At 41.0% G+C, this 13,267-nt stretch overlaps 1 protein-coding gene across 1 annotated transcript in view; it reads right to left on the minus strand.

Annotated features, from left to right (window-relative positions):
• LOC134439698 (adhesion G protein-coupled receptor E2-like) overlaps positions 1-7,870 on the minus strand; it is an 11,410-nt gene extending 3,540 nt beyond the window's left edge. Inside the window, exons 1-10 of the mRNA XM_063189639.1 lie at positions 7,758-7,870; positions 7,287-7,415; positions 6,798-6,832; positions 6,300-6,371; positions 5,441-5,630; positions 4,834-4,947; positions 3,592-3,797; positions 2,705-2,866; positions 1,516-1,728; positions 449-672 (exon numbers count right to left, since the gene is read on the minus strand). Coding sequence (XP_063045709.1) covers positions 449-672; positions 1,516-1,728; positions 2,705-2,866; positions 3,592-3,797; positions 4,834-4,947; positions 5,441-5,630; positions 6,300-6,371; positions 6,798-6,832; positions 7,287-7,415; positions 7,758-7,794 — 1,382 coding nt within the window. The 5' untranslated portion in view covers positions 7,795-7,870. The remainder of the gene's footprint in view (positions 1-448; positions 673-1,515; positions 1,729-2,704; positions 2,867-3,591; positions 3,798-4,833; positions 4,948-5,440; positions 5,631-6,299; positions 6,372-6,797; positions 6,833-7,286; positions 7,416-7,757) is intronic.
• Between the last annotated feature and the right edge of the window lie 5,397 nt (positions 7,871-13,267).

Here is a 13,267-nt window from a genome sequence, read left to right on the forward strand (position 1 = left end):
ACCTATTGCCAAATTTGATGTTTTCATGAATATTAATAAATAATGAACCAATACTAGCATGACCAAAGAAGTTGCAGCTAAAAATGTATATTTCTGGACAATGGAGAAGATCCCCCTTTTCATGTATGTTAAATGAAATTTTCCCAGTCATAATGAATACTTAAATTAATGGTGGTGGTAAGTATTTGTTAAAAATGTAACATTTGTTAATGGGCAGCATACATTCTTCAAAAACAAATAGTACACAGTGCACTGTTAAGTGTTGAATTAGCACTGCATTGTGTTTTTGAACAAAATTTGTTTTCATACCTTACTCCCCTGACAGAGACGCCCTTTTCATGCCCCCCGCCTAACATATAATAATAATAATAATAATAATAATAATAATAATAATAATACTACATTTCATTACTCAGCATTTGATGTACTGTATTGAGTATCTCTTTACCATTCAGTGCCATATCCATCAGGCACTAGAACAACAGCGTCACCGATAAGCACCAATGGCAGCAAGTACCCAATCACACACAGGTGTCCAGTGCTTGGTCCCGCCCTCAAGGTTTTCTGCAGAGCCTTGATGGATATGAAAAGCAACAGGATGTCCATCTTCACCCAGAGGAACCCGCTCCACAACAGGAAGTTCTGGAGGCCCGACAGAACTCTGCACAGCCACTGATAAACGGAAGGAGAGAGAGAGAGAGAGAGAGAGAGAGAGAGAGAGAGAGAGAGAGAGAGAGAGAGAGAGAGAGAGAGAGAGAGAGAGAGAGAGAGAGAGAGAGAGAGAGAGAGAGAGAGAGGGAGGAAGAGAACAAATGTATCCATCCAGAGGAACCCGCTCCGCAGCAGGAAGTCTGTAGGTCTTATAGAATTCTACACAGCCACTGATTAACAGAGAGAGAGAGAGAGAGAGAGAGAGAGAGAGAGAGAGAGAGAGAGAGAGAGAGAGAGAGAGAGAGAGAGAGAGAGAGAGAGAGAGAGAGAGAGAGAGAGAGAGCGCACAGCAAATCCAAGGACAGATGACTGCAGGGGCGTATATGGCCATTAAGGCCCAGTAGCCCTGAAGCCCAAGCCTCTATTCTCCATTCTGATGCTGCGTTCATTTTACATATTCAGCAACTGCACTCTCACAATGTTCTCAGACTACTCCCATAACCCCATCAACATAGACTTGACTTGCACATCTGACTTAAATCATTATGTTCACTAGCAACACCCATGGGGGGATGCGAGGGGTGCAGAGGCCCATGGAATCATTATCATCAATATAGTGTAAGTCAGATCTACACTGAATCCAGATTCTCCACAGAAAGCCACTCATCTCCCAAGACATTCTACATACAGTGCACCCACTTAGTGTACAAATGCACACACAGATACAGACACAGACACAGACACACACAGACACAGACACACACAGACACACAGACACACAGACACACACACACACACACACACACACACACACACACACACACACACACACACACACACACACACACACACACACACACACACCTTCTGAGGGTGTATAAGGTCGATGTATTGCTGCACCAGAAGCAGCTGTAGGTGAGCGAGCAGGAGACTGATGGAGAGGTTGAGGCGAGCCACGTTGGTGACCTCTGGGCCAATGTCAAGGTCGCGGGCGCAGAGGGCAAAGGTCAACAAGGTCAAGGTCAGGAACACAATGCCCACCGACTCAGCAATCACGTACAGCAAGCTCAACTCCCTCTGTGAGACACAAACACAGGGCCTCACATTCACTTTTTGAACACTTTTTTTTAAACGGTCACAGTTGCTAATGGTTTTCCAGAGTAACTTGCCATTTAGCCTTTTTAGCCACAGTTTTGTTGTCAGTTTTCTAGATGTATTTTCTTTAACATGATACATCTAGACCAAGAAAATGAAATGATAAAACAGGGTCCTATGAACATAGTGTGTTAAATGAAAATATCTACAGTACAGACAAATGGAATCTGAATGATCCTTCTTGAACCTACATACAGTATGTCACAGAAGTGAGTACACACCTCACATTTTTGCAGATTTGTAGACCTCTAAGTATATCTTTTCATAGGACAACATTACAGAAATGTCACTTCGACACAATGATTAGTGATCTGTTAACAACATATATGACCGCTTAAATTTGTTGTTCACTCACAAAAAATGTAAATACAGCCATTAACGTTTTACAACACAAAAGTGAGTACACCCCAGGTTAAAATTCTGTAGAGAGTGTCTGAAAAGGGACAATGTTGGCCCGAAACGTCTCGAAATGGTCATCGGTGTGTGTTAGTATGCCCCTGGCTAAATGGGTGTGATATTTGAATGAAATCCTATGGACAGTATCATAATCTGCCTCAGTAGTTACAGTGCATGTTGACAAGCATGTTTCTTTAGGTGCAATTTAGATTTCCAATGTTGAAGGCATTCATGCATCCCCAAGCCAGATGATACATCTTTTTTGTAAAACTCACTTTTGTACCACCAACCAACAGGCAGCTGCATGTTCAGAAAGGTGCACATTGAAATCCTGAAACTGTTGTGTTTTACACATCTTTGTGGTACTTCATTATTTATATATTATTCATTGTCTTGCTCTTCTGCAATTTAAATTGTTTTGTCAAGTCTGTTAATTTAAGCTGACGGTTATCCAAAATTAATCCCCATGTTTACTATCCCAGAGGACATTCTGCCAACTCACCTCTGGGGGGCGCTCTGTCTGCATGATCAGACTGAAGGTGGAGAAGTGCTCACATGTGCAGACGGTGTGGGTGGAGTTGGTGTGGGTGACATCACAGCCATCCACCAACCAGGCGCTGCCGTTCCAGTAGACACAGGACATCTGGCCCAGTGGATCCGCCTCCTGGACAGCAACGAAATCATAAATAGTTAAGAGCAGGGGTGAGAAATTATTATTACATCATTAGTATTACTATTATTATTATTACAATTATCTGTTGCTTTCATCCAAATCGACTAAGTTTTTTTACAGGGTATTAGCTACAGTCCCTGGTGCAATGTGGGATTAGGGGTCTTCCTTAAGGTGCCCCTCAGCCATGGATGGATGAAGATGTAGGGAGAAGTAAGGATGGTACACAAATCTGCAACCCTCTGATATTTAAGTCACGTCCCTTACCATTAGCCCTCAGCTGCCCACAATTATTTTGAACTGGGGGCCACACGTGCTCTGAGCCACGACACCTCATGACATGTATTTTCACATGACACAGCCCACATCCAGGAAATATTCTGACAGGTGCAGATGTGATAAGCTAATCTTACTTTGTATATCACACTTGGCAACCTCCTTGAGCAAGGTTGTTTAATCGGTGCACAATTCAAAATATTCAGCAACCTCCTCTGACAAGGTTATTCATGAAATCAGCTCGCAATTCAAAACACTTCTGAGTATGGTTGCGGTTATTTCTGAAATACTAGGGGCTACACCATAAATAAACAAATAAACCTCAAGCCAAGTCCTTTCAACACAAACATAAACATTAATATTAATACTACTACTACTACTACTACTACTACTACTACTACTAATAATAATAATATAATAATAACAATGAAAAAAACACACACATGTGAATGCCTTAATGTCAAACTGGCCGGATCTATTAGACTTATGTTGGGCGTCAGGCTGACAGATATGACTTTGGACATCATGGTTGTTTTGAGGTCACTTCCTGTAGACCCTCTTCTGCTTCGTGTGATGAAATAATCGGCTCCAATGGTGTCCTCCATGTGTTTGAGGACTAGGATGGCTGCCGATGTCTGCTGTCGCTTACCTGCACAGCAAACAATGCAGTGTTAATTCAAGAGAGAGTCGAAACATCTTCTGCATAGTTTTTGTTTCCAGGGTACTCTTACTCTTACACAGAAGTGTTGAATTGACACTGCACTTCTTTTACAGTGAAGTCAACTAGGAAAAGTCATACAGATAGAGAATTTACAGACACATTATGGTTGGAACGGTAATATTAAATAACATTGATATGAGGCAAATATCCACAAAAAAACCTTGCAAACCGGTATCATCCATTTTAATATCACCAAATGATATCACACACTGAATTTATAGCAGAAAATAACCGCAAGGGGTAACAGCTGTAATCCCTGAGGTGAAAAGAGGTTACAAGAATACTTATATTTGACATTGATATTAACAACTTTCTGAACAAATTTTGATGCAGACTGAACTTTCAAAAGTGTAATGGCACCAATGGATCACAGTGCTGTCACATTGATATCAGTGGCAAACCTCCACAAAAAAATAAATAAAAATATATATATATATTTGAACTGGCATCATTATGTTGATAAAAGAAATATGAAAAATGTTGCACATTGAACCTTCAGACAGATAACGTCAGGAAAGCAGTCACATGTGTACTCGTCGGTCAGAGGTGAATGCACCAGTGTTTTTTTCAGTTAATATATTTCCCATCGCTGTGAGGAGGGGTAAGATGCTAAGCAGTCAACAACATGAGAGTCTTTTTTAAGTGACAGCAGTTTCCAACAGTCAGAGGTTGAACAGTGCGCAGCGCAGCCAGGAGTGTTCACAAATGGGAAACCCATGTATACAGATACACCATGGTTGGAAAGGTTGTAATTAAAGAAATACTAACATTGAAATGTGCCAAATATTCACAAAAAACACAGGTGCGTACTCATAAGTCAGAGGTGAACTCCCTTGTCTTGTTTGCCATTCCATACAGAGACGCCATAGTTGGTAGAGGTTGTATTTAAAATAATACAAATAATTAACATTGACATGTGGAAAATGTTCGCAAAAAACCCGCAGGTGTGCAGAAGTGAACTCACCTGTACTTTTTGCCAGTCCATACAGGTCTATGTCCAGCTGAGCACATGTGGTTTGTAAGGACACTGAAGGGAGCTGTGCTTTGGCATCTGGGCCAACAATCATTACCTGAAGCTCTGCAAAAAAATAATATACGATATACTATATAATACAATATTAGTTTAGTTTCGTTTATTTGTCAGGGCCAGATAGCATGTAGATGTAGTATCATAAAATATACCGGTAATATAACATACTGGTAATATAATATATTATAATTTGATGAAAACTTTGGCTTCATAATGTATTCAGGCTTTGGCATGAAGACATTTTTGGTGTCATATATCGGTGCAGTGGTTTGCAAAACTGCCGTCATAGTGTTTCATTTTACGTTAAAATTTGCCACCATTAGATTAGTTTTTATTCATAAATTATGTTGTGAATCATAATATGATATTGTTATCCGTTATCCAAAAAAGTGACCAAACACATGGACACAGGGACAGTCCCATGGACATAAATAGTTAATAAAATATTTTGAGAGTGACAAAATGCAATGCTATGCTAAACTACACAGAATATTATACTGTGAAATTTTAGAATAATTTCTTCAAGACCTCAAGTACCCACCAGATAATGTTGTGTTGACTGTGTAGTATTTCACATCAGCTACATTGGCAGACGTCACATCAGATAGCAGGTGTTCCATGCCTTGAAGCACAGAGTTGACGTAGTCGATCTTCTTCTTTGTTGTCACACTGGCATCACTGGAGATGTTGTTCAGTAGCTCTGGGACCCGGTCCAATACCGCGGGCACAAACTGTGGACACAGCAGTATGTATTACCAAAGACATTTGGAAAAAGGCAGCTAGCTAAACGTGTTTGTACCCAGTAGACTTGTAAACAAGGTTGGAGATGTGCAGTAGGTCAGGCAGTCTGTCCAATATTTCGGGCACAAACTATGGAGACGATGGCAGTGCACATATTTCGCAAAGAAATGTATTTAAGCCTCATTTTCACAGCAATACATTACAGCAGGGTTTAGCATCTGCTGGACTGGCATTTTTCAGGTTTTCAATGCAACAAATGTTGTTCCTTCTTAGAACAAATAGACAGACGTGTGTTTATAGTACAACAGATGAGGCACAAAATAGTCTCAAATCATGCTAAATGTCCAAAAGGACAAAATTGTGCACTTAGTAGTAAAAACATGATAATTGCTACACATATCCTTTTTGATGTGTTTAATAATGATAAATATTAGCATTGAAGGTACAAGCAAATGCAGAATTTTCAAGATGGCCACTAAATCCAATATGGCCCATATTAATAAAACTACCTGGCCCTTTGCTGTAAAAGCATGAAAATTGCTTTATATGCTGACACACACACACATACACTCACTCACACTCAAACTCACACTCTTACACACACACACACACACACACACACACACACACACACACGAGTACATTCAATAATTACTTACAGTTTCAGATATTCCTTCCTTGCTATGGATTTCATCGATCAAAATGTCTACGAGGCACTCAGCTGGGATCTTCTGTTAATGACAGCAAGCCAAGTGTATATATTGGTAAATTGGCAGCATTTATATAGCGTTTTTCCACTCCTTCGAGCACTCATAGCACTTTGCATCTTTACATTTTATCCCTTACATTTAAGCATTCACACTCACATTCACACATTGGTGGCAGTGGCGGCCACCCAGGTTACCTCCCCACCTCTAGTGCAACTTAAAGTTAACTAGAGCTTAGCTTGAACCTGCAACCTTCTGGTTGGCAAACAGGCTCCTAGACCATCGGAGCCATCACAGCATAGAACATTGTATGCACATTAAGTAGTTCAATATGATTCACAAACATGATTCACAAACATGAAAGCATTCAATCGAGGCAGAAGAAGTCTATGAATTACATTTTTAAATCGAGAAAAAAAAGAGATTAAGGTGATGAAAAGAAATATTTACCTCACAATTTGATTCTGCCACTATATCTCCTTGATCTGAAAAGAGTGTTGGTAGAACACACGCACATACGCACACACGCACACGCACACGCACACGCACACACACGTGCACGAACACATAGTAGATTAATGGTAGGGCATCATAGTTCATTTAGTCACCGTGCCTAGCTTTAACTGATAACACACAACACACAACACACACACACACACACACACACACACACACACACACACACACACACACACACACACACACACACACACACACACACACACACACACACCACACACACACACACACACAAAACACACACACACACACACACACACAACACACAACACACACACACACACACACACACACACACACACACACACACACACACACACACACACACACACACACACACACACACACACGTGATTAATGTCTATTTAAAAACTGAAAGAAAAATCTGTTAAAATATCTGTTAATCCAAGGGACGCTCACCTCTGCAGGTGAAGGTGTTATTGAGTATCTTGGGCATGTAGCCACCATCACACACACACTGGTAGGAGCCCTGGCGGTTTGTACACTGTGAGTTGGCACCACACGGGTTCGAGATGCATTCATCGATGTCTGCAATTCACACACGTCGTACGTACACACACACACACACACATCATACGCACAAGCATATGCAGTGTACATATGCATGCACGTATGTACACGCGCAGACACGCACACACACAGGCGCACACACAGACATACATGCGCACACACACACACACACACACACACACACACACACACACACACACACACACAAAACACACACACACACACACACACACACACACACACACACACACACACACACACACACACACACACACACACACACACACACACACACACACACGTGATTAATGTCTATTTAAAAACTGAAAGAAAAATCTGTTCAAATATCTGTACGCTCACCTCTGCAGGTGAAGGTGTTATTGAGTATCTTGGGCATGTAGCCACCATCACACACACACTGGTAGGAGCCCTGGCTGTTTGTACACTGTGAGTTGGCACCACACGGGTTCGAGATGCATTCATCGATGTCTGCAATTCACACACGTCGTACGTACACACACACACACACACATCATACGCACAAGCATATGCAGTGTACATATGCATGCACGTATGTACACGCGCAGACACGCACACACACAGGCGCACACACAGACATACACACACACACACACACACACACACACACACACACACACACACACACACACACACACACACACACACACACACACACACACACACACACAGACAGACTCAATGACTGACCTTTTAAAATCTTTTCAAGAATCGAAAGGAAACAATTGGAAATGTATATGTCCCCGGTTCTCTGAAGAACGAGAGAGACTACTCTCTCTATGGGGAGTCCTCATCATATGAGACAACCACCGAACACCTTATTTTCACTGCCGATGCCGATAGGCCCAAACATTGCAGCTCCTCAGTAGGCATAAAAGTGTAGACGCACCTGCATCCTTCCTATTTTCACCAAAGATTTGACTATTTCCCACAGATCTCTGAGCTTTCATGTCTTTAGACTATTTTCTCTGTGCAGAGAGAAACAAGTCCATGATCACAGTGAAGCCCCACAGGAAACAGCCAATGGCCAATCAGACCTTGGCAGACGCCTCTGAGTAGCGGGGTCATACCCCCTACTCACACTCACGTCTGCCTTAGTCTTGGACGGGCCACACCCATAAAGCCCACAGCTCTGGATGTGGGTGAAAAAGTTCACCACGGGCCAGGGAAAGCAGGTACCTCCTCAAGGATAGCCGCCATGGCTCACCCGAAAGCAGGCTAGTAATTTCTGCCAACCATGGCCGCCCGTGACCACAGTGACAGGCGCTCCAAACGCACCTTGTGCAGAACCGCCAACAAGATGGCCACCAGGGGAAAGGCGTACAGCCTCCTGCCGGGACAGGGTTGCACCAGGGCATTACAGTCCATGGCAGAGTCACAAGGGTCCTTCGAGAAAAACAACTGGCAGCGCCTCGCCGGGAACAGGTACTCGAACGAGTCTATGGTCGTACCAATGAACACAATGCTCTGGGCCGGGAGATGGAAATTCTTCTGCCAGTTAATGGTGAACCCCAAACTGTGCAGGTGAGCCACTAAGCGATCCGTGTGCTGTGCACTCTGACTTCCCTAGTAACAGAGAACATAAAGAGAACGTTTGACTTTTGGTTCTCTAAAGGTTGGGGTTATTACCAAACCAAAATCTACCACTTAGAAACGTTCCCTTTGGTTACAGTAAAAACCAAGCAGGGTCATTCCACGCCAAATCAACAAGTGCCCGCGCACTTAGGTCTCAAAAAATTCTGAAAATATTACCAAGTGTATCCATGGTACTTAAGAGAAACACTGTAAATTTATTTGAATGTAAGATGTATACTCTCCGTGTTACAGCCAATTTTACTGGGGGAGGGGGGTGCCCATTTTGTTCACACTCTTTTTTTGTCAAAGTTCACAAGCCCCTAGCTCAATAACTAAACCATGTAGGAAGCTCAAATTTGGCATGCTGGTACATAGATAGGAATAGTTTGTTGCTAAACTGTCAGTTTTGGTCTGTATGATCCTGCATCGTCATAGCATTCCCTCAAAGACGATACAAATTGTACTGGAGTTTTTGGCTGTGCTCTGTTTAGGCCTTCAGAAGACATATTTGTGCCCAACATAGCCTCTTGATTTTTTTCCCCTTGTAGATACAAGTAGAAACACTCCCATACAAAGCTATAAATAGAAAGGAATCCCCATCAGTGTTTGACCAGAAGACCTCACAAGTCTGACAAATCATTTTGGGTGTCATTTTCAGAGCACCAGAACACCTTGTGGGATTGTCCACAGATTTTTATTTTATTTTTTTCTTCATTCTCCAAGAAGTCTTCTTTTTAAAAATCCCAATGAGACTTGTCTTATGTGATGTTTTCGTTTTTAATTTCCACCCTGAACATGGGCAAAATGCAAAAAGAGAGCAACATGATTTCTATAACATTTAATGTAAAGACTAAATAATCAAATGCAAATTTTGCCCAGACATGATCACCCGAGAGTCCTTGTGCAGGGGTGCAGGAATCCCTTTCAATATCAATGATTTCAGGAGGGTCATTCCAGCTGGAATCAGCAAATGGTCCCCACTCGACCCCCTCGGATTTGCTTGAAAAAAATATATGTGATGGCTTAAACATCCAATAGAACATAGCCACCATTGCAGATGTCAGCTGTGCATACTTTTTCCACAAAAAAATCTGTAAATAAGGACACCCCCTCCCCCTGATTTGGTGTCACTGCCTGAGTGACCATATTCAGACTTAATTATCTCCAAAACTATTTGTGGTGGGTCCATTATTTTTTCAGGGCTAAGAGTCATAGACCTGACAAGCATACATTACAATTTGCAGCACTGTATGTCAAATTACACTTTAATGCTGGCCCTCTACTTTTCTTTGAAATTAAAATTGCAAGGGTTTTCAGATGTCCATAAAAACCTCAAATTTCAACATTCAAGGTTTATCCTTGGTACATGGTCAGATATGTTCCATGACTTTCACATTACATCATATTTAATATAAGGTTCCAATGGTTGTTGAAATGCAGAGGTCCAAAAATGGGCAAAAACTAATTTATACCATTATTTGGAGCAATATTCCCAATCTATGACACCAGTTGTGAACTTGCTGTTTGGTGTCTCTGAAAGACAATATTATTATTCATAACATATCTAAAATTTGGGATGGTGTTTTGTCCCATTATTTTTATAATGAATTTTAAAAACTCATTCCTGTGTGACATGCAGGTGTACCTTAGAAGCCCTGTTACCTTAGAAAAAAATTGGGTTTACTACACCTAAAATGAATAGCCAAGTCAGTGTACACTAAAACCTAAAATCTCTGATACCAAATAGGTGATTTTATACTTGTTCAGCTCAGTATTTCAGTATTTCTGACTTAACCCTCAATTCCATCCTAAGAAGGTGGCCAATCCCCTTGATTTTTGTGTTCCATTTTCACACAAAGATGGCGGCTCATGGAGCCAATGGCATAGTTCCAAAATAGTTCCAGGAAGTCAGCATCATGGGAAGGAAACAATACACCATTGTTTGGAGCAATATCTCCAATATATGATGACGGCGGTTGTGAACTTGCTGTTTGTTGTTTCTCGAAGAGGATATTCTTATTAACAACATATCTAAAAAATGGGATGGTGTTTTGCCCCTTTATTTGTATAATGCCTTTTCAAATCTCAATGCAGTGTGGCATGCAATACCTCCAAAGTGTGACACCAGCTTTGAACTTGTTTTTTGTTGTGTCTGTAAGAGGATATTTTTATTAACAACATAGCAAAAAAATAAAATGGTGTTTTGCCTCATTCCTTTTAATGATCGTAAAGCGCATTGCGGTGTGACATAAGCCTGTGATCAAATAGTGCAGAGGGAAGCGGAAGTGGCGAATTGTTCTGGGCCAAGGACATGGGAGAATCAAGATTGGGTACTCATTACATTGCATGTATTGGGAAGGGGTCTCATCAGACGACTTTCTCCCGGGCCCAGGCAAAGCTGTTTGTTCAGCTCAGTATTTCTGATTTTTTTCAGGGATTCTGGCCTCATCTTTTTAAGTGTACTATCGGCCAGATGATCAAGTGACTACGCAACATGTTCTCACTGGCGCTACGTTAGCAATAAATTCAAGATGTTTGAGAGAAGTACCATTTTGAGAGAAGAAAAAAACAACCTCTGGAAATAAAACAAGGTGTTGATATGATTTCCTTGATGCAACCTTGACTTCCTTGATGGTGATTTAATATTTGAAAAAAAAAGAAATGTATTAAACAAGTCAGGAACTTTTAATGTTCTGGCCTGTGACAAACTATTTTAAACACACTTAACTTTCAATCAACAGCTGCACTTTATGAGTTGACTTTATAAGGTAGCTTGCCATTGTCATTGACGATGCATTAGGTATCTGCACTCATACTGTTGTGTGCAACCATCTGTCATTGGCAATTCAATGAGGAGCACCTGAATGAAACTTTGAATGAGACATTATTGTCATTGTACAGGTACAACGAAATTGGTATCTTGAGGGACATTGACAACATAGGTATTGATTTCAGTAAGGATACCACCACCATGCTCAGGGCACTTCCGTCAGGGGAGGATGATGGGGGGCGGGAAGTTCTACAATCAGGATACCTCTTTATAAACTGTCTCCTCCTATGTGTCATCTCTAATCAACTTTTACTTTCCTATGCGACCATAAAACAGTCCCACCCCCGCCAACAGTCACCACGACAGAGGTACCCTGACTGTAGAACTGTGGCCCGCCCCCAATCCACCACCATATCTGAACGCTTTTGCATGCTGCAAAGCTTCCTTTCGGCTTCCACCATCTCAACAGGATCAATGTGATGAAGAACTTTACAAGTATTGAACATTGTGTACAAGTATCAACATCATGGTTGTTGTAATCACTGCTGCTAATCTGCAATCCACTTGTTAGCTTTGCAGTGGTATAATATCACAATGATACAAGCAGCTGAATTAGATTGCAACAATGTGACAAGAACCACATGGTTGTCTGGTGCCAATATGACCTTCTGTGCCTTCAATATTCACCTGATATTGAATTCTGCATGCAAGCAAACTCTTCAAACTAAAATTCCAGGACCATGCTGTCAAAATTGTCTGAGGGAATCTCTAGCCAGTATGAATTAAGTTATTTTGCAATACAGCTGGTAACTTAACGAGTAAGACACAAGCTTCATAGCAAATATAAAGTTACAGGTGCTGATTGAAAGACTAGTTAGGATGGGAGTCCTTGTTGCAAACAAGAGTGCCACAATTCTTTAATCCTCTCCTATTTCACCACTTTATTCCAAGACTACTACTACTACCGCTATCACTATCAATACCACTACTACTACTACTACTAAAATGATGATGATGATTATTATTATGATTTTACAATTAAAATAATTAATGTCTATCAAAGCCATGTGCAATGTGCTATTCTTGCTGTGTGGCATCAATCAATTCATTTACAAGTGTTATGGTTTCCCTAGAATTTGCTTTGTCATTCACAGGGTAGCCATCTTGTTTTCACTATTAAGGTGACATCAGAGCCATGGATTTGAGAGTTGCGACAAGTCGGTTGGTGACATGGTCCTCATAGCTTCAAGTAATTGTAGCCAATTGATATTTTGAAGTCCGTTATAAAAAGAATGAGGCAAAACACCATCCCAATTTTTTATATGTTGTTAAAAAAACATCCTCTTTCAGAAACACCAAACAGAAAGTTCCTAACTAGTGTCATAGATTGGAAATATTGCTCCAAACATTGGTGCAAATTAATTTTTTCCCATCTTTGGACCTCTGTATCTCAACAACCATTGGAGCCTTTTTCTAGATATACTAT

Source organism: Engraulis encrasicolus, chromosome 1 (genome assembly GCF_034702125.1).
Source record: "Engraulis encrasicolus isolate BLACKSEA-1 chromosome 1, IST_EnEncr_1.0, whole genome shotgun sequence".
NCBI lineage: Eukaryota > Metazoa > Chordata > Actinopteri > Clupeiformes > Engraulidae > Engraulis > Engraulis encrasicolus.